At 46.4% G+C, this 25,363-nt stretch overlaps 1 protein-coding gene and 1 pseudogene across 1 annotated transcript; one reads left to right on the top strand and one right to left on the bottom strand.

The window, feature by feature from the left end:
- Positions 1–5,420, top strand: part of LOC129327816 (zinc finger protein 850-like) — a 57,783-nt pseudogene extending 52,363 nt beyond the window's left edge.
- A 4,209-nt stretch (positions 5,421–9,629) lies between these two features.
- LOC129328704 (zinc finger protein 436-like) lies at positions 9,630–23,312 on the bottom strand. The gene is made up of 4 exons (XM_054977942.1): positions 23,276–23,312; positions 19,614–20,410; positions 19,124–19,244; positions 9,630–14,549 (listed from the first exon to the last, which is right to left on the bottom strand). The coding sequence occupies exons 2-4, from the start codon at positions 20,349–20,351 to the stop codon at positions 13,450–13,452; spliced, it is 1,959 nt and encodes a 652-aa protein (XP_054833917.1). The 5' UTR covers positions 20,352–20,410; positions 23,276–23,312; the 3' UTR covers positions 9,630–13,449.
- Positions 23,313–25,363: the final 2,051 nt, after the last annotated feature.

Genomic DNA, 25,363 nt, shown 5'->3' with positions numbered 1-25,363 from the left:
CTTTTATTGTTGCTGCTTTTTACTGTTCTTTAGTGTTTTTGATCACAACATATCTAACAAGCAGCTGACTTGCGATCATCTTATCAAGTGGCAAAACCTGAACAATGTCCCCTTTGGGAAAAAGTAAATAAACAAAACAGATATTTTAGATATTTGGAAACCTTTTATTGATGCTTACATGTAGATTTCTCGCTACAGTTGTCATATTTTTATGCCTGTTGTGTATGAGGCTTATTTTAATTCCTCTCCTTTTCAAATTAAAAAAAACCTCTGATCCAATTTATGCAAGGTATTTTTTGTTCTGTTTTACAGGGTACAGTAATACTGGAATTATTTTGTCTGCTTCCAATCAGCATTCCTTGATAATCCAAAGGAAGCCTGAGCCGGCCTCTGCTTTAGCTGGTGGTAGTCAAGGCTATGCTCAAAGGACTCCCCTCCAGCCCATGGACCGGCTGCTGTGTGCCTTGCTAGTGGCTGAAGGCAGAAGCCCCAGGGTTCCTCCCACATTTTGCCAAGGAGGACCTGGCTGAGTTGGGCAAGAGGAAATGGCTGCTGCGGGATCCTCAGGCCTGTGTCTTGAGTTCCAGGCTGCTCTTGAACACTGGCTGCAGGTAGAGACAAAATTCTCCCCAGGCCCCAAATTGGAGGAGGCAGAAAAGGCCCCAGACATTGCCCAGACCTTTGGGCGCTTTCTGAGATGGACAGTGGAACAGGTGAAATGGGAGCCAGGCGAGGGGCCATTGGCGCAGCATTGGGGTGCCCAGTGGCAGGCATTCCTCAAGGCTGTGCAGTGTTCAGGGAATGAACAGCTACCTGAGACGGCACCATGGGATGACAGCAAGGTCTTTCTCCCTTGCCCTGGAAGAGCACTTTTGGTTAATCCGCAGCCAGTGGGAGCAGAGGGAACCGGACTCCAGCCTGGGCTTCCTGGAATGGTCCAACAAGCTTCAGGAGAAGATGGCAGCAGGCCAGACTGCAGCGGCTCTGAGAGAGTGAAGGAAGAACCAGCCAGTGAGGGCATGGTCGGCTGGGAGGTGCAGCGCCAGCTCTTCCGGCAGTTCCGCTACCAGGAGGCTGAGGGTCCCCGCGAGGCCTGCAGCCGCCTCTGGTTCCTTTGTCATCAGTGGCTGAAGCCTGAGAGGCACTCCAAGGAGCAGATCCTGGAGCTGCTGATCCTGGAGCAGTTCTTGAGCATCCTGCCCACAGAGATGCAAAGCTGGATCAAGGAATGCGGTCCGGAGACCTGCTCTCGTGCAGTAACCCTGGCTGAAGATTTCCTGCTGAGCCAAAGAGAGGCAGAGAGACAGGAAGAGGAGGTGAGAGTATATTTACCTTGGTCTTTTGTGGGGGACGATAAGGTGGAAGGGGCACAGGATTTATTATATTTCTAGCCTGCTCTCCCCGCAAGTGGGCTGAGGGCAGGTCACAGCATCAAATCCCATATAAATTAGAACCATACAATAAATACAGAAAGATAAAAATGCCATCTCATACAGCACAGGTAGAATTAAAACCATCTGAATTCAAAATGTGGCACTAAATGACACACAATCCAGGACGGGGACCTCTTAGCTGGTCGGGACTCGGGACGTTCTTGGGTCTAGTGTGCTAGCTAGGAGAGTGAGCGGTGATCCAGGAAGTCTTCAGTTCAAATCTTGCCTCTGTTCAGGCAGCCTTTTGCAAGCCTTTCGACTCCAGTCTGCATTAGTTGTATGAAGCATTCGAACAGTGAAAATGTTCTATATATGCCAAATATTGTTTATTATTATTATTAATCAATAAAATGCTCTGTTATTTCAGGTACCACAGCTGGTCCAGGAAAGAGCCCTGACTTTCCCTGCAGAAGAGCACTCTTCATCAGAATTTGAACGGGGGCCTCTTGGCATTGAAGTCAAAGAGGAGAGTGACGAGGATTCGACATCCCTGGGTGAGGAGCTCTAGTGCCCTAGAAATCCGGGGACGCTTGGTCATACTGATCCATTGCTCCTGGGCCTCCATGGCGCCAGTCCTAGAACATGCAGCAGGTCTTGAACCCGGGACACGAGGACTCAAGTGGTTTTTCTGCCTAGGTGCCACTATCACCTAGCTGTGCCCGAAGAAAGGAAGCCTCTCCACACTGAGAGGCCAGAACAGCCATTGTGGTACCACTTGGCACTTCTGAAAGCTTCCAGGGGAGGCTTAAACCCTTATCCAAGAGCCTTCAGACCCTGCCCGCATGCGCAAATAACCAGGCACGCAGTTCCTGCTGATTCCACCCCCTTTTCACCCAACCTCACACATTCTGTCCTTCCTTCCTGCCTGCCTGTCACACACACACACATTCCTGCCTGGTTCCCCCAGCCTGTTGGCTGCCTTCCTTCTCTGCTCAGCTCCTTCATGAAAAGCTGTTCCAACCACCGGACACTCCTCCACACACCCCTCCACTGGCTTCCTCTCTGCTTCGAGACAGACCAGCATTCTAACTCTTCACTGAAAAGAACTGGGTAGGAGGCGATGTGAGAGGACTCTGGCTGAGAGCCGCTGCCAGTCAGAGTAGACACATGAAGCTGCCTTATACCGAATCAGACCATCCATCCATCAAGGTCAGTATTGCTCAAACTGGCAGCAACTCTCCAGAGTCTCAGGCAGAAGTCTTTCATGTCTCATCTACTACTTGGCCCTTTTAACCGGAGATGCTGGGGATTGAACCCGAGACCTTCTGAATGTCAAGCAGATGCTCTCTCACTGAGCCAGGGCCCCTCTTGTGTCAAGACTGCCATGGGTTGTCCAGGAGTCTGAATCTGTATAAAGCAGCTATTCATAACACATATGTTCAGCTAAATATCTATGTTTCGTTTCTGCTGATACTAAACCTCAAATCTCTTTTTGTTACTTTCCCTCCCCAGGCAGCTTGGGTTTCCCCCCTCATTAATGTCCACATTCTATTCTTGCAGATGATGCATGGGGGAGTGAGAGCGACTGGGAACCGCAAGAGGTGTGGTCGGGAGGAAACGAAAGGGAAGAAGAGGAGGAAAAGAACTTTGGCAATACTGGTGACATGGAGGAGTTGGAGGAAAATGAACCTGGGCAGTGGAAGCACCAACCTCTCCCAAGCCACCTCTATGAGATCTCAGCTGACCAGAAAATGCGTCTTGAACAAAAGCAAAGCACATGTGCTGTGTGTGGGAAAGGCTTCAGCCGCAAATCGAACCTCCTGAGGCACCAGAGAATCCACACAGGAGAGGAGCCCTACAATTGCCCTGACTGCGGGAAAAAATTCCGTTGGAGCACCAGCCTTATTGCTCACCAGAGAATCCACACAGGTGAGAAACCTCATGAGTGCCTCAAGTGTGGGAAGAGCTTCAACCACAGCCAGAACTTTGCCAGGCACCAGAGACTCCACCGGGGGAAGAAACCGTACAAGTGTGTCAAGTGTGGGAAAAGCTTTCGGTGGAGCTCAAATTTGGTCATCCACCAGCGGATTCATGCTGGCGAGCAACCTTTCAAGTGCTCAGACTGCGGGAAAAGCTTCAGCTACAAATCCAGTCTGAGCAGACACCAAAGGACCCACGTGGGAGACGAGAGGTACAGATGCACTGTCTGTCGGGCAAGTTTTGCTTTTAAATCGAGCCTTCTTAGACATCAGAGTCTACATGTGGGAGAAAAACCATATCAATGCACAGATTGTGGGAAAAGTTTCGATCAACAGCAGAGCCTTCTTATGCATCAGATGATCCACACCGGGCAAAATCTTATAAATGGCCAGACTGTAAGGCTAGATCCTGTTTTAAACTATGCCTTAATAGACAAAAGAGAATCTGGACAAGAATGATGCAGTGGTTTAGAGTGGGCACACAAAAACAGGCCCCAGTATATTATTCTTCCTCCCCAATGGGCTGAACCCAACTGTTTACCTGTGTCTATAGTGAAAACTGTCCCCCCATCCCCTTTTCCCCTCTTCTTGTGGTTTGGTTCACTTTCTAACACTTTTATTTTGTTTAAACTGCTGTGTGTGAGATTGTATGTTTAAATAACAGCACAGTGCCAGAGTTTACAACCTGTCAACTTTTTTTAAAAGGGAGGGCCTTTGTGATGTCACCAGTGTCCAACCAATCCATGCCCTTCTGCTGCAGAAGGGCATAGTTTGCTCCTTCAAAATATTCTTTGTGCCAAACAGTGAGTGCCCTTCCCAAAAAGGAGTGGCTCCTGTCTGTACATGTATACAAACTGTTCCTTATTAATGCTCAAGACAAAGGGGAAAGGGGTGTTCTTTTAACCAGTGATGAAGAGGACTGCCCCCCTCCCCTGCCAACCAGCTGAGCAACTTATTCTGGACATGATTTAAAAGAGACCGAAAGAAACTCTCCTAAAATACACAAATTTAGTATAGAAGCGCAGTCTTAACCAATCCAACAAAGGCAAGATTGAATACAGTATTGTGGACTGTCTGGAGGAAGGGGCATGCCTCTGCCTGAAGATTAGCCAATATATGTTTCAGTATTGTGCAGATAAATTCCTGTGCTTGTATATGGTGTTTTTTTAAATTAAAAAGAGAGGCAAGTTGGTTTAGCTTAGCTGGAATTCTGACTTCAACGTGGAACTGAACGCAAGATGCGCGTGGCCCTGCAACCCACCCACCCCGCCTGGCAGCAAAACTGAGGCTGGTAAACCAACATGCCTCACAAAGATGCAGCCCCAGCCAGCCTCCATGTGCACATATGTGAAATACAGTTCTTTGTGTTTGATGAAACGGAATAACACACTTTTTTTCCTGTCAGGGTGAAGAGGACTTGGGGTTGCAGATCAGCATAACTGGGCTCAGTTAAAGTGTATCTTTACTGCCTGCTCCTTTTCAACTTGCATGTGATGTTCTAGCATCCCTCCCAGTATGCGTGTGGCTCCCATACCTCTTTGCTTCCCCCTTGCAACGTACCTACAAAGCCCTATGTGGACTGGGACCAGCGTATCTGCAAGACCGCCTCTCCCCATATGTGCCCCAGAGGACGCTCCGATCGGGAAACATCTATTGGTGGTCCCTGGCCCCGAGGAGGCCCGCCTGGCCTCAACCAGAGCCAGGGCGTTCTCGGTCCTGGCTCCAGCCTGGTGGAACTCTCTGTCTGCTGAGACCAGGGCCCAGCAGGATTTGTTATTGTTTCGCCAGGCCTATAAGACAGAGATGTTCCACCAGGCATATGGTTGAGGTACGGCTTGGCCTCCACCAGCTGAAAAAATGGAGAAGAATATAAAACCTGAATCCCTCCCTGCCAGGGCTGTCCACCACCTTATCTTGTCGAGCCGTGCTTGCTGCCTATCGATTGCCGCCATCTGATTGTAATTAGTGTATATTTTATCAGTGAATTTCTCTTTTAAATTTTCTTTTAAATCTATTTATGGTTTTAATTGTATAAATTAATTCTAATATGTTTTTAAACTGTTGTAATCCGCCCTGAACCCTTCATGGGGAGGGTGGAATAGAAATCCAAAGTAAATAAAATAAATAAATAAACAAGGCGGTTTAGTCAATAACAGGCCTGTGCGTAATTTGGCCTTTAAACCACCAGAGAAATAAACAAAGGTTCTGAATTCTGTCCTGAGGAGAAACTGAATTCTCTGGGTAAAAAACCCCCCTGGTTTTCAACCATTTATTTATTTACTTACTTACATTATTTATAGTCCACCTTTCTTTCTTACATTATTTATAGTTCACTGAAACCCAAGGCGGATTGCACAGTGAGAGTCAGTACATTCAATGCCAAAGACATTTCAATAAACATGTAATGGGTATATGCACACAATTTTGCAAGATTTAAAAAAGATTTGAAAATGTTGAAACAGAGCATAAGCAAGTCCATGTCTAACATATTAAACAACATAGGAAATTCCCAGTGAGATCATACATATAGCGATAATAGTGAAGTCTATGGTTCCTCAGTGTTTACAGCAATAGTCTGTGGTCCCTCCTTATCCCTTTACTGATGCATCTCTTGACACCACTTCCTTACAGTACAGCCCTCCTATATGACTAAAAGCCCTCTTGAATAATTCAGTTCTTCATCATTTGCAAAAGGCGAGGAGAGTGGGAGCTTTCCTAGAGTGATTCCGCACATGTTGGATAATGCACTTCCAATCCGCTTTATAAATCATTTGGAACAGATTTTTTCGTGTACGGAACAAAAAATCTACCTCAAACGATTGATAAAGTGCATTGAAAGTGCATTATCCATCGTGTGCGGAATCACTCCTAACCTCCCCAGGTAGACCATTCCATAAAGTGGCAGCCAACACAGAGGATGCCCATGTACAGGCAGCTGTTGATTTTGTCCATGTGCAAGGTGGCACCTGCAGAAGGCCTTGTTCAGATAAGCAAAGCTGCCATCATGGAACATAGGGAGTGAGGCAGTCCTGTAGATATGATGGACCAAGGCCGTGAAGAGCTTTGTACGTGATAGCCAGTACCCTGAATTGAGCACGGTAACTGACAGGTAGCCAATGGAGTGACTGCAGAATAGGAGAAATATCCATGCTCCTGCAAGCTCTTTATAATAACCATGCTGCATTATTCTGCAGCAACTTAGGTCTCAGTTTATTTTGAGTGAAGACCTATGTACAGTGCATTACAGTAGTAAAATCTGGGAGTTACCTTGGCATGGATCCAGGTGGCCAGATCAGCTGTGTCGAGGTAGGGAACATTTTCCAGGCTAGGCTGAGTTTGTAGAAAGCATTTTCTGCAGCTGCCTTAACTTGCTTTTTTAGCAGTAGCTTTGGATCCAGTATAACCCCTAGGCTCTTAAATGAGTCTGCAAGGGCCAGACAAACTCCATTGAAAGTGAGGAGTACTTGATCTCTGCCTTCCCAACCAGCACCATTTTCTTCTTCTGTGATTTCAATTTGTTCTCTTTCAGCTATTTGACCACAACTGTTAGGTAGTGGCCCACGATCTCTACTGCATCCCACAACAATTTGAATAGTGAGATATAGAGCTGGGTGTCATCTGCATATTCATAGCATCCAATTCCATAGCTACTAATTAGTTCTCCTAAAGGCTTTACGCAGAGGTTGAATAACATGGGGGACAAGATTGCGCCCTGCAGAACTCCACAAGATAGTTCCCTTCTGGAGATAGCTGATCTCCAATGGCCACCCTTTGAGTTCCTTCCACGAGAAATGATTTAAATCAGTCTAAGGCACATCCATTGGTACTCACTTCTGTCTCTGAACTCCTCAACAAGATAGCATGGTCTACTCTATCAAAGGCTGCAGATAGAGCCAGGAGGAGCAAAAAAGAAGCATGGCCTTTTTCTACATTCAGACAGAGATCATCAACTAAAGCCACTAGAGCCATGTTTCCCCCATAGCCTGGCCTGAATACAGACTGAAAAGGGTCCAAAGCACCAGTGTTGTCTAAAACCTGGAGTTGGTTGGCTACTACTCTATTGATCGCTTTGCCCAGAAAGGGCAGATTAGAGACTTGGTGCAGGGTGCATACAGCTGGCCTGTGGTGGGGAGGGGGTGGCAGGGGCTCTGAATACCAAATTGTTTAACAGCTCCAATATTTCTTAAATTTTGTGGAGCAGTCATTTTTCAACTGCCAGCAATTCAATCCTGGTGTTTTTTCAGGTCTCAGACAGTTCTTTGAATGGGGCTTCCAGAGGTCTTCCTCCCCAAAAAAGCAGACACGTGGGCCCCTGATTGATGCTGGGAGTACAATGTGACAGATGGTTAATCCCCCCCCCAACTGGGAAATGTCCAGGTACCCATATCAAGGCCTATGTTACCCCAGTGGGGCAGATATCTCCTCAGGGCCATTTCACATTGGGAAAATTGGTGCGTGTTGCATCCCGGTATGACCCATAGCATGCTCCTGATATAGACTTCTTTTGGAGTAAAGTATTCAATGCAATTCATGTACTTGGTTTCAAAAATCTTTCCAATACTCTTGCAGAGTAGGCCCGTACTATAATCCCCATGTTGTAGGTGAAGGGGAGTGTGAAACCACTGAGTGAATTTGTGGCTGGAGTGAAACTTAAACTTTGAGCCTTTCCTAGCTTAAATTGTGAGTTTCTGACCTACACCAATATTAGGAAACCTCTGCCTGCCGTCCCATTTGTTTCTGGGTTATTAAGCACCCGCCACCCTCTTGTTATGGCTGACTTGCATCAGATGGTGGCCAGAAGCAGGGGCCGTAACTCTGACGTCTTCTCCTCTCAGAATCTTGCCCCTTCAAGGAGAGCCGAACCACTACCAAGAGTAGGAAGAGAAGGGAAAACAAGTGGAGCAGAGGTCAAGATGGACACACAGAGATACTCCAGGCTATATGGCATGTATGAAGGAGGGGCCTGCTGAGTCTAGGCTGGCCTACTCCTGCTCTAAAAGAATCCCATTTAACTTAACAGAGGAAACTTTTTTAGAGAAGCAGATGGTAAACTCCTCCTACAGAGCCAAAACGTGCCCAAGGACTTCGCATAGGATTTCGTCATCTTTTAGCTCCCTGCAAGAATGAACTCAGAGGGTACACCTCCTTCCTCTCAGAAAGCCAGTTTGGTGTTGCGGTTAAGAGCGGTGGGACTCTAATCTGGAGGTTTGATTCCCCTCTCCTCCTTGAAGCCGGCTGAGTGGCCTTGGGTCAGTCACAGCTCTCTCAGCCCCAACCATCTCACAGGGTGATTGTTGTGGGGATAACAACATACCTTGTAAACCACTCTGAAAGTTGTCCTGAAGGGTGGTATATAAATTGAATGTTGTTGCTATTCAGATGGGGGGGGGGCACGGTGCCACCTGTATACCAAGCCCTCTCCTGCCATGCCAGATTCTGCGATGCCCACCTGCCTTTGTGATAGAGTTGCCAACTACTTGAAGTTGCCCCGCCCCTGTGCTTTTAAACAAGGGTTTTCATTTAGAGAGATCAGGAAGGGAATCTGGTCCATAGCCTGGAGGAAAAATTGATCTCTGCCTGCTCCTCGCTGCAGTTCTCAGCTCCAAAGGCTGGATCCAGAACTGGTAACCCTTCTTTACGAAGAGAAAAGGGGGCAGCCTGGCTTCCTTCTTTCTGAGACCCCCTTGCAGGACTGCCCAACAAGAGGAGCTTGTCTTCCTTCTCTGCCCTGCCACTCTTTAACCTTCCAGGAGTCCCCTAGTCTGGCTCTGGCCTCATTCCCCCAGCTCTCCTGAGCAAAGACCAATCCCAAAAGGAGGCAGTTGGAGGACTTGTGTGTCCCCCCTTTGTATCCTGTATAGGACAATGAACCTTCTTAGACCACAGAGGCAAAGAGATTATCATCCCTTCATTGTTATTTTTTCATTACCATGAGATACTAATTATAGTTATTAAAAATCAAGTTCAGATGGGAAATATTTATCCTTAGGGAGCAAGTACATTTTACCTCACCCTTCGCCATGGAGCTCAGGGAATCACATATGGCTCTCTACTCCTCCGTTCATTTTTGCAATGGCCCTGCATTGCAAAAAGTACACTGAGAGAAAGTGATCAGCCCATGGTCTTATATTCTGAATTTGGGCCAAGTGGGGTATTTCTCTTTGGGACAAATAGTAAAAAAACACAGTATACATGCACTGGAACAAACCTTTTTGCATGTAATTAAATTAAAAGACAATGTCGATAGAACTAAAAAAAACTATTTGAATTGGCTCGTTTTAAAAAAATAGCATCATTTAACAACATACTCTACCCCCACCAAGTTTCTCAGGTCCTCAAGGAAACAGTCAGATACATTTCTAAATTAAATGCTGCAATAAAAACAGGTTTTTCATGGACTCCAATAAATACCTCCATTTTTAAAATTTCAAAATAGATATAAATATCCAAGCCACCCCATATAGATGCACAATATTGTTCTCCACTCCTCCAGTTTATCCTCACAACAACCCGGTGAGGTAGGTTAGGCTGGGAGAAAGGGCTTGAGTAGTATAGGAGGGAAATCCCTCACAAAGAAACAAGCCAACAGATGAAAATGCTAACATTAAACACTTTGGAAACATTTTTTTAAAACAACTCCCAGGACTACATAGGAGTCACAGTGAGGGGAGGGTTGCTAAGAGAAAAATCTCCTGTCCCATGCATTGTGACTTAATGTGTGGAAATGAGAAGCTGAAACTTTTCCTTGTTGAGGTGAACGACATTAGCTGGTAATTGTACAAATCCAAGGTATTTTGAAGGGACAGCCAGAGAGACCAGTATAAATATTGGCAACTCCTAAACAGGAGGTATGGGAGGGCTTGTGTTGGGGGGGAGATTCATGTTTCACCATGTTCACCCCCCCCCCACACACACATCTAAGATCACCCCCAGCCAAGTAAGGGGTCACTGCCCTCTTTGAGACAAAACATCCATGGGGAGAAATTGGGCTCTTTAGGTCAGATCCTAAAAAAACCTTCTGCAGAGCTCATTTGGAGAGAAAGGCTGAGGCAATTAGGGTTGAGAGATACACATTGCCCCCTCCATTTCCCCCCCCCCCCCATATTAAATAATGCTCAACTCAACTCCACCTTCATTGCTCTTGGAAGGGAAGTAGCATGCTCAGGCTCCACTGGGCTGATTTTGGGAGTGACGGTGGTTGGGGTATCCTTAATTCAAAAATTTTCTTTCTTGTGTTCCATTAATACGCACCCAGGGCCCCTATGTGGGGGGGCGGGGAGAAGGGTGCACTCTACTGGGGCCTGAAGTTCAAGCGGGGCCTGGCCAGCCTGCAATCATCATTACCATGAGGGGAAAAGAGGAGGAGGACACTGAGGACCAACTATAGATCATGCCTGAGGACATAGATAGAAACTTATTTCCTTGTATCTATTGTCCAGATCTTGTGAGATCTGCTGGATCCAATCAGAAGCAGTGTTTGAGCAGCAGTCTCAAGCAACAGTCTGAAATGCTGGGCCTAGGGTTGCCAGCTCCAGGGTGGAAAATTCCTGGACATTTGGGAGTGGAGTATGGGAGGGTGTGGTTTGAGGAGGGGAAGAGACTTCAGCAGGGTATAATGCCATAGAATCCACCCTCCAAAGCAGCCATTTTCTCCAGGGGAACTGATCTTTGTGTTCTGAAAATCAGTTATAATTCCAAGAGATCTCCAGGCTCCACCTGGAGGCTGGCAACAGAATGTAAACCAAGCAGCCAGACACATACGTAGATAAAGAAAGGGAACAGTAAGAAACTAAAGGAAAGAAATCTATCCTCCAGTTTTTCAAATCTGACAAGGCCTTTCTGCAGTCAGGCAACAATACAATCGCTAGGGAAGCAGATGAACAAAATCAAGATGAAAATTATTACAATGTTGTGGCAACTAATTTCAGTGACCTGTGCACAGCCCTACCAATTATTTCTGTGCTGCCAATTACTGCGTAGTAAACTGAAAGAAGTTTCCGCAAGCTAGCCCTCCTCAAGAACTGCAAGCGTTCTGCAATGGGGCAAGAACAGTCAAGCTCCTAGACATCTTGTCTATTGACTGTGAACTTGCAAAAGGAATTGCCTTAGAGGAAGAAGTTTATGATTTTGCATTGAAAAAGGCCAGGAAAATAAAGCTTTACGGTAATTGGCCTACGCTTTCCTGCCACCTTGATCGGTTAGACCTCTTTTTAGTGATCAAAAAGTTACAAAATAGTTAGCAAACTTGTTGAACTCTGACTGAGTGTTGTAATTAACCAAAAGTAACAAAAGCGGGCATTTTTCAGAAATGTAGACTATGTACCAGTAATTTCATAACTAAAACAAACCTTCATGGTTCATGAGACTGATTGTATGAGATGAGGGACTTGCGATACAGGTACGTGGAGGAGGGCATATTACAAGGTTGTACTGTGTCAATAAAAATAATGCTTGGCCCCTGCACCCACCCCGTTTTGGTGACCAGCTGGCAGGAATTGGATGATCAAGTTTATAAACATGCAGTGTCTCAGTTGAACTCGGACACAAAAAAGTGACCACCGAAGCCACTTTTCAGATGTCTTTCTTTCCATCAGAATTCAGTGGATTGTGTATGATGTATTTCTTTCCAAGTGAAAAGATTTTGATCTCCTAGAAAATTATGCCCCCACCCTGTGACTGGTGTAGGGCATTCCCTCCATCCAGAGAGAGTCAGGAAAAACATTCCATCTCTGGCATTGTCCGCATCTTGAGGCTTCAATGAAATCCACAACCAGACCCACTTTCTGACCTCCACCCCAGCCTCTCCAAACATTGCTTCCTGAAGACAGTATCTGTGGGGACCATCAGAAAAGGCTGAGTGACAGGTGTCCCCCCCCCCCCGCTTGTGACTCAAGTGCTGACTTCAATGAAAAGAGCATTCCACTGTCACTCCTGGCGGCCATTTTGGTCCTTCCACCCTCTCAGGCATCCCTGCCAGGAAAGAACAACCTGCAAATTTGGGATGTCGGCTGGTTGCACAGCCTTATGCCCGTAACAGACAGCATGGAAATCTTATCCCCTCATGTTTTGCAAAACAAAATGTTTGTATCAGTTTCCAAAAAGGCAAAAGAAGGCAGCTTCAGTTTCCATCGAAAGGGAGTTCCATACACAAAAAGGGGCAATGACTAAAAACGTCCATCACAGAACTCTTTCCAAGCCCTCGACACCCCCAGTAATTAAAGCACAGGCTCATCTGACGGTGTAAGAATACACGGTGGATCAAAAGTACAAGGCAGAGGGGGCTGCGCTCCCCTTGAAGGAACAGGTTGATAGTTGAGGGTCGCTCTTGAACTCAGGCCTACTGCTGTATAAGCAGGCGGCAGCCGTTGCTAGGGTTGCCTTTAACTAGCTTTGTCTGGTTAGCAGACGAAAAGATTTGGCCATGGTGATGTATGCCCTGACTACGTGTAAACTAGATTACTGTAATTCACTGTCTGTGGGGCTGCCCTTGAAAAGTGTTTGTAATGTCAGTGGGTGCAGAATGCTGCCTCGAGGATGTTGACTGGAATGGGTTATAGGGACAATATCACTCCAGTCTTGTTTCATCTACACTGTCTTCCAATTTGTTTCCGGGCATAATTCAAGGTGCTGGTGTTGACCTTTAAAGTCCTATATGGCTCGGGACCAACATATCTGAAGGAATGCCAACCACCTTATGAACTGACTCAACCAATGCCATCATCTTCAGAGGCCCTGCTTCGCATGTCCCTGCCTTCTGAGATGAGGTGGCAACCGGCCTTGGAATTGTCACCAGAAACAGGTAGCCAGTGCAGATATTTCAGCATGGGGCTGTTATGATCTCTGTAATCAACCCCTGCGAACAGCCCGACCATTGTGGACCAATGACGTTTCCATGCCATTTCCAAAGGGAGCCCCACATATAGCACATTTGATTCGCTGGATGTGATCACAGCATGGATTGCCACGCTTTTTAAGAAATGGCGGCAGCTGGCTTTTCAGCTGAAGCCGATCGAAAGTGCTACATGCTACGAGGGAGACCTAAGCCACCAATTGTAGGTTTAATTTAGCAGAAAAGCTCTTGCTGCAATCTTGAGCAGCTACATGGTTTTTGGCATGTGGGTACTTCGATGCCGTTGGAGGCGGGAACGGTAACTAAATCTCTTTCCACACTCTGGGCACTCGTGAGGTTTCTCGCCCGTGTGGATCTTCCTATGCTTTTGGAGGTGGGATGCCTGGCTAAACCTCTTTCCACACTCCGAGCACTTGTACGGTCTCTCCCCTGTGTGGATCCTCTGATGTACAGTGAGGCTTATGCGGTGGCAGAAGGCCTTTCCACACTCCGAACACTGATACGGTTTCTCCACTGTGTGGATTGTCTGATGCCGCTGAAGGTGAAAGCTAAAACCAAATCTCTGCCCACACTCCGAGCACTCGTATGGTTTCTCGCCCGTGTGGAGTCTTTGATGTTGGCGCAGGGACGATGCCCGAGTAAACTTCTTCCCACACTCTGAGCATTGATACGGTTTCTCCCCTGTGTGGAGTGTCTGATGCTGCTGCAGGTGTGATGCCCGCCTAAATCTATTACCACAAACTGAGCACTGATACCGTCTCTCCACTGAGGGTGTACTTTGGGGCACCATATGGCCACTGAAGCTCTTTTCAATCTCTAAGCCTTGATACAGTTTCTCAGCTGTGTGGGGTTTTTGATGCTTGTGCTGGTGTGATCTCCCATTGTAGCTGTTTTCTAATTCTGGGAGTTTAGTAGGCTCTTCCCCTGCATGAATTCTTTGATGTGAACTAAGAGTTGTTCTCCGACTGAAGCTCTCTCCACACTCTGAACAATGATAGGGTTTCTCGATTGAGTGAATTTGTTGATATGAAAAAAGGTTTGTGCTCTGACTGAAGCTCTTTCCGAACACCAAGCTTTTGTTTTGATTTTCCACTGTGTGGATTCTCAGGTGAGCACTGAGGCCTTTGTTCCTTCTCTTTTGGGTTATCTTTTCTTCTTGGGTTGGGATTTCCTGGAATTCCCCACCTTGAAAAGGAATAGTTTTATCCCGCCCCTCCACCATGTGGTTTCTCTCCTTCCTCTTTGGTCCATCTTCATTCCTGAAGTTTCCTTTCAAATCTTCATTCTCAGTGTTGTCCAATGATAATGCCTGGAGTCCACCATCATTTTCATTCTCTTGCATATCACCTGCTTGAACAAAGGCAGAGAGAACCAGTTACCACCCCTGCAAGAAGCCAAGTTTCTAACTGGTCATGTCTAACTGCTCTGGTTCATATTTTGTTTCCTTTGGCAGGACGTGTTTTCTGCCTCAGGTGCGTATCTGGTTACACCTTTTACCTAGCCAGGTCTCACCAAGTAGTAAATTGTACACTGTCTTTTTCCTTCCCTGCCTCCAAATGAGAATGCATCCATATTTGTTTTAAAAAGAAATGGCGGGACGGAATTCTTCCCTTCACCCTCATACCAAATATGCCATGCCTGCTTTTATTCTCTGGTGTTTATGGCTGAACACTAAACATTATCCTAAATTGCAGGCCCAGCAGGACCTGCAGTTGCACTTAAAATTTCCTCAAATTTTGGACCCAAATCAGTTGTAGCTTTTTCAATCCTGGAACAAGAAATACTCGCCTGAATGAGGAAGTGGACACAAAGGAGAAAGCCCAGTACCTCATCAGGGCAAACCCCACAATTGAAAGGACAAGGAGATACTTGTATTTTTATTTATTAAAGTTTAAAACTATCAAATGCAATGTGGCAGCCACAGAATGTTCTCCAACATTCTACCCAGAAAGGAGTATACTCAGGGCTCAAACATCAACTTTGGAGGCCCGATTAAATCTCTCCCCTACCACACATATACCACAGTCCCATCCCATTAATAGTTTATAAAAAGTTTCTATTTTAATTCTCATATGACTTTTTTTTACATTTCTAAAATTATACCATAGCCTGCTATAATAGCCACACCCTCTGCCCTTGGCTTTTTAATGTAACAGGAAGTCTGAAAATTTTTTACAGAGTTTGCTATTTTCTAAGAAACTGGTTGTTCCTAACATATTATTCCAGTCTTTTTTATTATTCTAACAGACCAGCACAGCTGCAACCGGGCTGCCAAACTCCAGACTAAAGAGATCACCCTCCTCAGAGCAGTGATCCTCCTTCAGTAGCATGGGAGCCACAGGTGGCTCTTTTTGACAGCCAGGTTGGTGGGGTGGTTAAGAGCGGCAGGACTCTCATCTGGAGACCCGGGTTTGATTCCCCACTCCTCCGCTTGAAGCCAGCTGGGTCAGTCACCGCTCTCTCAGAGCTCTCTCAGCCCCACCCACCTTACAGGGTATTTTGTTGTGGGGATAATAATGACATACTTTGTAAACCACTCTGAGTGGGTGTTAAGTCATCCCGAAGGGCGGTATATAAATCAAATGTTATATTGTTGTTGTTGTTATAATATGCCACCTGGGGCTTGGCTACACACCATTCTCCAGTGTGGCACCTCCTCCATGTTTCATGAAAGTGGGCAAAGCTGGTGAGGCTTGTGGTTGGCAGGTGCTTCCCACTTTAGAAGCTGCTGACAGGGGGACCAGAGGACAGCTGCTGGCGAAACGTCAGGAACTACAATGCCAAGACCACGGCAATACAGCCCGGAAAACCCACAACAACCAACTCTGGGATGGGCAGTTCTTGAGAGAGCACAGCACAGAGGGAAGCCTGACCTCTCTGTCCCTCAGCCGCACAATCACACTCTCTCTGCTTCGAAGGAAGGCTCATGTCATGGATGCCTGAGAGTTCGTGAGAAAACCTTGCAGCTGTTATAAAATGCCTGCATTGTATTCAAGTTCATTTCTGAGTATACTTTAAGAAGCTGGTTTTGATCAAGAGCAGGGCCTTTTTGGCAGTGACAGAATGTGACCGCCAAAGTGACAGAATGACAGAATGTGACCGCCAAAGAATGTGACAGAATGTGACCGCCAAAGTGACAGAAAGCACATCTCCTGAGTTCAAATTACTCAAAGAGTTTTTCACTGTTGCTTTTGTGTAATTTTTAACCCATTTTGATTTATACTATACTTTTCTTTAGAAAGCCAAAGAATACCTTAATCAAAAAGAGTCCAGTAGCACCTTTAAGACTAACCAATTTTATTGTAGCATAAGCTTTCGAGAATCACAGTTCTTTTCGTCAGATGCATGGAGGGCCAACAGAAACTGGTCAAATATAGAGGAGGAGAGGGGAAGGGGGGAGGAGAAGGGAGATGCAAACAACTCCTTTGATGTGGAGATGCAAACAGCTCCTTTTGATGTGGGGATCAGTTTGCTTCTGTAAAGGTTCAAAGGAGTTTGCCGTGTTAGTCTGTAGTAGCAAAATCAAAAAGAGTCCAGCAGCACCTCCAAGACCAACCAATTCCACTGCAGCACAAGCCCTGGAGAACCACAGCCCTCCCCGCTAGATGCATCTGACAAAGAGAACTGTGGTCCCCGAAAGCCCACGCCAGGTGCCACTGGACTCTCCCCGACCCCGCCTCTGTAAAGGAAATCAGTTACCTGTGATAATAACCATTCATAGTCCCTATTCAGTCCCAGCTTGACAGAGTCAAATTTACATATGAATTCCAATTCAGCAGCTTCCCGTTGGATTTTGTTTGGTTGGTCTTGGAGGTGCTGCTGGACTCTTTGATTTTGCTACTACAGACTAACAGGGCAAACTCCTTTGAACCTTTACAGAAGCAAACTGATCCCCATATCAAAAGGAGCTGTTTGCATCTCCACATCAAAGGAGTTGTTTGCATCTCCCCTCTCCTCCCCCCCTTCCCCTCTCCTCCTCTATATTTGACCAGTTTCTTCTTGTCCTCCATGCATCTGACGAAGAGAACTGTGATTCTCGAAAGCTTATGCTACAATAAAATTGTTGGTCTTGGAGGTGCTGCTGGACTCTTTTTGATTTCGCTACTACAGACTAACACGGCTAACTCCTCTGAAAGAATACCTTGTGAATGTTTTTATTAAAAGACAAGTCGGGGAGCTGCAAAAATCGCAGGAGAGGGAAATCATACTGCTCCTCATTGGCCCCCACCTTATCTCTCCTTTCCTCTCTACCTGCCCCCCCTGGCTTCTCTCTCTTTCTCCTGGCTTTTCTCTCTACACATTTTCTACTCTCTCTTCCTTTGCAGGTTTTTTTAAAAACATCCCACTTTCACCTTCTACTGTCTCTATCTTTCTCGCCCGTCTTTCACCTTTCCCAGTCCTCCCCTGTATCTCTTTTCTCCCACTCTTTCCCCCACAATGTATACCCATTTTCTTCTCCCTTTCTCTCTTTTTCATACTCCCTCAAAATTTTCCCCATTCTTTCTTACATCTTTTTCACCAAACTCTGCACTCTCCTGTTTTCTTCTCTCTTGCTCTTTTTTCTAGGCTCCTCTCACACGTTTTTTCCCACTCTCTCTGCAGCCTCCCTAGTTTTCCTCACCATCCCTCACTTTCTTATTTCTTTGCACATTCTCTGACCATTTACACATTAGTAATCTGTCCTGTGTTCAATGCTGTTGGAAATGCTGTTTTATGTATTTATGTTCTCTGGATTTTAAATCTATTTATATATATCTTTTAAATACTTATTGAGCATTTTATTGTACTCCGCCCTGAGCCCATTCGCGGGGAGGGCTAAAAATCGAACGGATAAATAAATAAATAAATAAATAAATAAAATTGTCCGCCCCCACCCCCGCTCCCCCATTGTAACATGATGCATTCATGCTCCTCACAGGGTTTCCTGAGCTTTTCTCCTGTCTTTCTCAAACCTCCTTTACTGCAAAGTTTTGGGAGAGCTCTATGAAGAGCCTCGATGGCTATCCTATTGGGTGAGAAGGTTCAGATTTTCAAAACAGCACCTGTTGCACAGTGGCCATTCCCACCCCCAGGGGCTTTTTAAAAACAAATCTGCAACTGAATATCATTATATCGATATACCATCATAACAATACATGTAACAGGTCCTCTGAATTTCCAGCACTGAGAACCTTTCATTGTGGAGATACGAAGGGGAAAGGCGTATCTCTAAAATGAAAAGGATTATAGACTTTTAAAAAATGAAAGCTGGGAATTCAGAGAACCTATTTCATCCCTTCAGGTTTCTGTCCCAGATGCTGCTGCCGGGATTGACAATCCAGTGCTTTGGTTGCTAGGTAACCCCACGGTGATCTCACAAGATTTCATGAGATTTCCGTCAGTGTTGTCAAATTTAGGGGAAATTTCACTCACCCCCACCACCTACTCCCTCATGAACCCAGCTGACCACGGTGGTCATCTTCAGAGGCCGTTTCAGGTGCCCCCGCCCTCTGAGATTAGGCAAGGGGTAACCTGGGACAGGGCCTTCTTAGTTGTGGTATAACAATTCTGGAACTCTCCCCCCAAGGAGATTCCTGTGTCCTCTTCTCTTGCCATTTTCCGCCAGCAGGTGAAGACTTTGTTTTGTTTGGTGTTCCCTCAGTGATCCTTCCTTTTTGCCAGATGCTTTATGTTAAACGTTTTAATTGTTATTTTTATATATTGTATGTTTTTTAGCTCTGGATTACCAGTTTTAATGATGTGTTGTTGTGACTGTTCTTTTAGTTGTACTTAATTGACTTATGTGTATTTTATTTTGTTAGCCACGGTGGGATACAACTTTAAATAAATAAATATTATTTCCCTTCAACCTTGTTCAAACCCAAAATGAGATCCCAATCCTCCCAGATCTCAAGCCCTAAAAGGCCTCCCTCCCTCCTTACCCAGCAGACTGGCCTCTCCGTCGTCCTCTTCCTTGATGCCCATCAAGAGCTGCCTCAGCTTCATCTCAGAGGGCTCCTGGCCTGCCTCAGAAACAGTTCCAGTCACTTCCTCCAAGGACGCCTGCAAAAGCAGAGAGGGACCCTTTCAGGGCAAAGCAACAAAGATGGGAAGAGGGGGTGGACAGAGGGAGAAGATTCTACCACCCCCCCTTAGCAGTTCCTTTACTGTGCAAGAAAGAGAAAACAGAACTTCTAATTTAAAAATTACAGCAATCCAAACAAAGAGAGGACCTGCCATTTGAGAGGAAGAGTGACTTCCTCCCAGCTGGAGAGATAATACTCCCTGCCAAATCTGGACTGAGCTTCCAAAGAAAGAAAGCAGCAGACCACACCCTCATCCAGTGGCTTTCCCCCTCATCTAAAAGGGTGGAGAGAGATTTCAGCCCCAGACCCTCCCCTACACTGTACACACACAGCAGAAGGGCCTCACCTGCATTTCCTGCCTCACAGCCTCTCGATGCCTTAACAGGAACTCCTCGGCCAAGGCCACTGCCTGGGAGCAGCTCTCGGGGCCGCTTTCCCTCACGCGGCCCTGAATCTCTGGGGGCAGGACAGTCAGCAGCTGTTCCAGGATCAAAAGTTCCAAGATCTGCTCCTTACTGTGCTTCTCCACTCTCAGCCACCCACGGCATGTTTCCTGGAGTCGGGTGTAAGCCCCGCGTGGCCCCTCAGCCTCCTGGTAGCTGAAATGCCTGAACTGCTGACGCTGCTTCTCCCGGCTCATGGCATCCCATCGCAAGATGGCTGCCTTCACCTTCCCATAATCCTCTCTGTCTCTGACATCCAGACCATTAAAGGCCTGCTCAGCTTCTCCACTGAGGGCTGGCCGGAGTCGGGTCACCCACTCTTCCTGGGGCCACTGACAGGCTTCGGCCACTTGCTCAAAGGAGGCCAGAAAGGCCTTGGCATCATCCCAGGGCGAAGGTTTTGCTGGCAAGTGGGGGCTTCCCCATCCAGAGTGAGGGGTTTCCAGTGTCCTGAGGAACTCCTGCCACTGGACTTCCCATTGCGCAAGGGAAAGGGAACCCTCCCCTGCTTGCTGTTGCATCGGCTCTCCTGGTCTCCTTTGAAGGAACTCTCCAATACTCCCAGCCTGGAGGACATGAGGGGATTTTACTCTCCCCTCTGGTACCTCCCCTATAGTGGGTCTTTGCCTCTCCATTTTCATATGGGGTGATCACTCAGTGATGTTAAAATGAATCACAGTGTTCTTGATTTGGCTTCTCTCTGGAAGAAAGAGACAGAAATGGGAAAGAGAGAAAATGGATAAAAGTGATATTGTCTCCTCTATTAGTATTTCTACTGGTCGTATACCTAAATTACAGATAAAGTTACATCAGTATAATTGTATACACATAATTCTTTTTTAAATGCATACATTTAAATTCTCATTAAATTGTTTAGAATTTCTTTTAAAGGTTTGAATCAGAACTTTCCCACCTGGTCTGTCCTGTATGAATACATAACTCTTCTGAAGAGCAGCAAATTCATTGTAACAGCAATGGCATTCATTCCCCAGAGAGACTAACATGAATTTTCCTTATTCCCAAATCAAACCTTTGGGCCACCCACTCCACACTTGCCTGCTCCAACTGGCAGTGGTTCTCTGGAGTCTTTTCCAACCATATTATTTGGGCTGGCTTTGGATAGAGGTGCCTGGGACGGAACTGGGGACCTCCTAGATTTAAGGCATATTCACAACCACTGAACTATGGCCCAGCCAGTCTTCCACCCCAATGAAATTCACCCACCCCAATGCAAGCACCACCTACAGAGGACAGCACGAAAGGAAGTCCCACATGGAGTTCCAAAATCATTCAAGACAACATATCTGTATAGATGACCTGACACACATAGAGAGGCAAATGTGCATCTATGTGCTGCCCCACCTCTTGCCATCACTGGTTCGTGGGCATGATGTCTATGCGCACAGCAAGTGCACACATAGATTCTGTCCCTTTTAATGGGAACTCTTCGTTTTTAACTTTCTCACTCACAGAGAGGATCTTTCACACTTATAGAAAGGATCTCGAGGGGCTGGGTTCATAGGCAGATGATGCCTCCTTTGATGCACGTTGATCCAGCATGCTTAGGGCCATGTGTAGATGGCTAAGAATTGCTCAGGTCAGTGAGTTCGTAGGGCTCAAGGGGAAAAGAAGAGCAAGCCCCAGACAATCTGCTCAGACACAGACTCCCCAGAAAGGAGAGGCGCTGGAAAAATGGTGCGCTGGAAAAATGGCATTTCCTGGTAGACAGGAATCCATAAGGACAGAAGTATTATCTACATACGTGTGCACGTGCACGCGCACACAAGATTTAGAAGCCAGTATTTCTTCCAATGATAAGAACACCCTGCTCTATAATTACACAAAACCCAGATATAATTCAACCAACAAAAGAAAATCTTTCAAAACGGTCATTTTGAGTAGGCCCATCTTACAAGCTCCTCAAAGCTGCTAAGAAGGACAGATCTCGTGATCCCCCCACCCCCCAAATCTGGATGTGGCCATAGAGAATCCCAGGCAATGTAAGATGCACACCCCAGCCAAAGGGAGTGGTGGTGGTAGTCTGCCGTGTCTCCCACATCTGGGCTGTATTCACACTTCATCTCCTGTTCCCAAATAGTTCCATTTGCCTTAACAGGGAAAAGATTCTTTGGAGGAAAACAGATGATGAAACTCACAGACCCTGTTGCTTTGTTTATGGGATTTCCCAGCCATGGAATGTAATCCACCATGAGTCTCAGGAAGACAGCATAGCGTAGTGGTCAGAGTGCTGGACTAGGATCTGGAAGGTCAAGGTTCAGATTCCCACTTTGCTATGGAAACTTGCAGAACTTGGGCCAGTCACAGCCTCTCAGCCTAACTTACCTCACAGGGTTGTTGTGAGGATAAAACGGAGGGGAGAATAGAAGGATATGAGTTCAGTGGCACCTTAGAGACCAATAAGATCTCCAGGGTGTAAGATTTCGAAAGTCAGAGCTCCCATCTTCAGATAGGGCTGCTGGGATTGGGATATAAAGGCTCAAGGATTTCCATTCCTGCTTGTGTCTGAAGAAGGGACCTCTGCCTCTCTAAAGCTTACACCCTAAAATCCTCTAACGTGCCGCTGGACTCAAAATCCTGCTGTTCTACTGCAGACCAACTCAGCTACCCACCTAAAACTATCCTCATGGAAAGGAGAAGAATGTGAGCTGCTCTGGGTCCCGATTATCTCTCACAAGAGCTGTATTCACACACCTCCTCCTGCACCAAAGTAGTTCCATTTGTCACAACAAGGAAAAGGTTCTTTTTACGAAAACAGACTATGAAACCCACACCCGCTACTGCATCTATTGGATCTCCTAGCCATTGATTGTATTGACATACGGTGTAATCCGCCTTCAGGCTCGGTGAGAAAGGCAGACTATAAAATGCTATAAATAAGTAAGTAAATATCTCTCCCCCTCCCAAGACCCCGGAGGTTCAGGCGCCCTCCTCTTTCCAAGGCCTGGGCGGGGGTCGCCATGGGCCCATCTCTAGTACCCATCACAGTCCGATGCCTCCCTTGACAAGCCAGATTTCGTGCCACACCAAAAGCTCATTGCACAAGAGCCGCCAGCCAATCAGCCCGCTTTGCTCTGGAGTTTTTAGCAGAGCATGTTGAACTCCAGAGCTGCAAATTCAAAAAGAGTCCAGTAGCACCTTTAAGACTAACCAATTTTATTGTAGCATAAGCTTTCGAGAATCAAGTTCTCTTCGTCAGATGCATGATCTAAACTGGTTAAATACAGAAGAGGAGGGGAGATAGGGGAGGGAAGGGGACATATATCAGAAGGGGACAGGATGCAATTAGCGGGGAGGCAACCAAAACATTCCTTTGCTGCAAATGAATCTGTTCCCGACCTGGAGGGAAACCTGACCCCCTCCTGCTCCTTGCTACAGATCCAAACCCGGTTCAAGGGACCGGACCAGAACCGACATCCCTCCTCGGAAGCAAAGAAAGGGCCAACCTGACCCCCCTCCTTCCCGGCCCTGCTCTGCACGTGGGGCCCAGAGTGACAGCCTGCTCGGCCCGGGGGAGCTTCTCCCTCCACGCCCCGCCGCTCTTTACCCTTCCAGGCATGCCCCGATCCAGCTCCAGCCTCAGTCCTCTCGTTCTCCTGAAAGCCAAGCGAGAGCCCGAAAAACAGGAAGTTGGAGGACTTCAGTAGCCCGCTCCCCTTTGCGTCCTGTCTAGGAAAAGCAACTCTGTCACTTTAACCCTTTCTAATCCTTTCAGGGTAAGGGGCGAAGTCCTTATTTTAATAACATTTCCATAAGTGACTGCTCCAAGGTCACCAAGGAGACACAGGAAGATTCAAACCCGAGTCCCCCAGATCCTAGCGAGGCAGTCTTGCCACTACACCATACAGGCTTTGAGTGGTCAGGGATGTTGTTAAACCCCTTTTGTTTTAGAAGAGAACAGCAATTTCCCACCTTCCCCATCTATTCTGCCAGCATTTTCCCAGCTTCTCATGCGTCCACTGCAAACGCATATAGATGTTCTAGGCCATGATGTTCCAATCCCTTTCATTTTTCGTACTGCAAATGACTTCATAATCTTGAAGCTGGTGGGTAGGTTTTCAGATGAGTTGTGCCTGCCACAAACCAAGTTCCTTCGCTTCCATTGCAAATAGAATGGGGGGGGGGGCTGGGGTTTCTGTAGATAATCTTTCTCTCGGGTTGTCGTGATTTCCTTCAGTATGTCCCACCATCACCTCCACCTTCGATTTATATACTGCCCTTCAGGGTATGTCCACTCAGAGCGTTTTACAAAGTATTTCATTATTATATATATCCACAACAATAATCACCCTGTGGGGTGGGTGAGGCTGAGGGAGCTCCTAGAAGCTGAGACTGACCCAAGGTCACTCAGCTGGCTTCAAATAGAGAAGTGAGGAATTAAACCCGGTTCTCCAGATTAGAGTCCCGTGCTCCTAACCACTACACCAAATTGGCTCTTTCATCTGAAATGGGAGCCCCATTTTCAAATGGTTAACTTTATTTTCTGAGTATTGCATGCCCTATTAGCTCATACTAGCCTGATCTCATTAGAGCTTTGAAGCTGCAAGCTGGGTCTGTAAGCACACTTCCTTCTTATTGCATGCCACAAAAAGTCAGCCTTCACGTCCATTGAAAATAGCAGGAAAGGGTGTGTGTGTGTGTGTGTGTTCTGGAGATAACATTAGCCACCATTCTCATTTTCTTCATTTCTCACACAGCAACTCATCATCTTGATGCCAGTGGCCAATTTTGAGACACTTAGTTTTAATTTCAAACATGTTAGGCCTGTCACAGACAACTGTGGCTTCTAAAGCAAAAAAGCGGGGGGCTAGGGAGTTCTGGGGATTATGTCGGCCAGCATGTTCCGATTCTTTGCATGCTTGACTTTGCAATTCCCACAATCATCCCAAAGCTTATGGCCAATTTTGAGGCATTTAGCTTTATTTATGGATGAGTTATGACTGCTACAGATGGCCAGATACTGTTGTTATTATAGACTAGAGGCTGTCTCTGCTGCTCCGTTTCCAGTATTTAAGGGTAGTTCGGATACTGAATGAACAGTACTGCCTCCCATTGAAAGAGCTGCAGCATTACTGGATGAAGCAACAGCCAGAGAGATCATCCTTTCCTGGAAAACCATAGGCAAAAAGATTTATATCAAATGTCATACCCTACCTTTCTTCCCATAGGTACCCAAAGTGGGCTTACATTCATTTCTCCTCCGCTTTATCCTCACAACAACCTTGTGAGGTAAATTAGGCTGATATGTGCCTGGCCCAATGTCAGCCCAAGGTCAGTGGTAAGCAGGGGTTTGAACACAGACCTCCTAGATCCTATTCACACACTTTACCCAAACCAACCTGGCTGTGACAGGTCAGGGAAGTGGCGAAACCCACGGTTTTTTTCACAGAGGGGATATTTTCCACTCTCCCTGTCTGAGCTATTGGCACTCTCCTAGCTTCTCATGAGTAAACTTTTGCTTCCATTGCAAATAGCAGAGGGATCGTTGGGAGCTAATCTGTGACAGGATGGACTGATTCCCTTCATTTTTGGCACTCCAAATCCCACCATAATCTTGAAGTGGGAGGCCAGTTTTGAGCCACCTAGCTTTATTTTCTGAGGAATTATGCCCACCCCAGCTGGACATACAGATGGA

The sequence above is a fragment of the Eublepharis macularius genome, chromosome 4 (assembly GCF_028583425.1).
Source record: "Eublepharis macularius isolate TG4126 chromosome 4, MPM_Emac_v1.0, whole genome shotgun sequence".
NCBI lineage: Eukaryota > Metazoa > Chordata > Lepidosauria > Squamata > Eublepharidae > Eublepharis > Eublepharis macularius.
Note: the sequence above shows the minus strand (reverse complement) of the source record. Positions and strands in the feature narration are given on the sequence as shown.

Excerpts from the sequence above, each read along its gene's own strand:
- LOC129328704 (XM_054977942.1), bottom strand. The coding sequence starts at position 20,351 with ATGAAAATGGAGAGGCAAAGACCCACTATAGGGGAGGTACCAGAGGGG. Across the intron at positions 19,245-19,613 it reads CTGTGAGGCAGGAAATGCAG|GCGTCCTTGGAGGAAGTGAC; the intron begins GTGAGGCCCTTC and ends CTGCTTTTGCAG. Across the intron at positions 14,550-19,123 it reads CGGAGAGGCCAGTCTGCTGG|GTGATATGCAAGAGAATGAA; the intron begins GTAAGGAGGGAG and ends TTGTTCAAGCAG.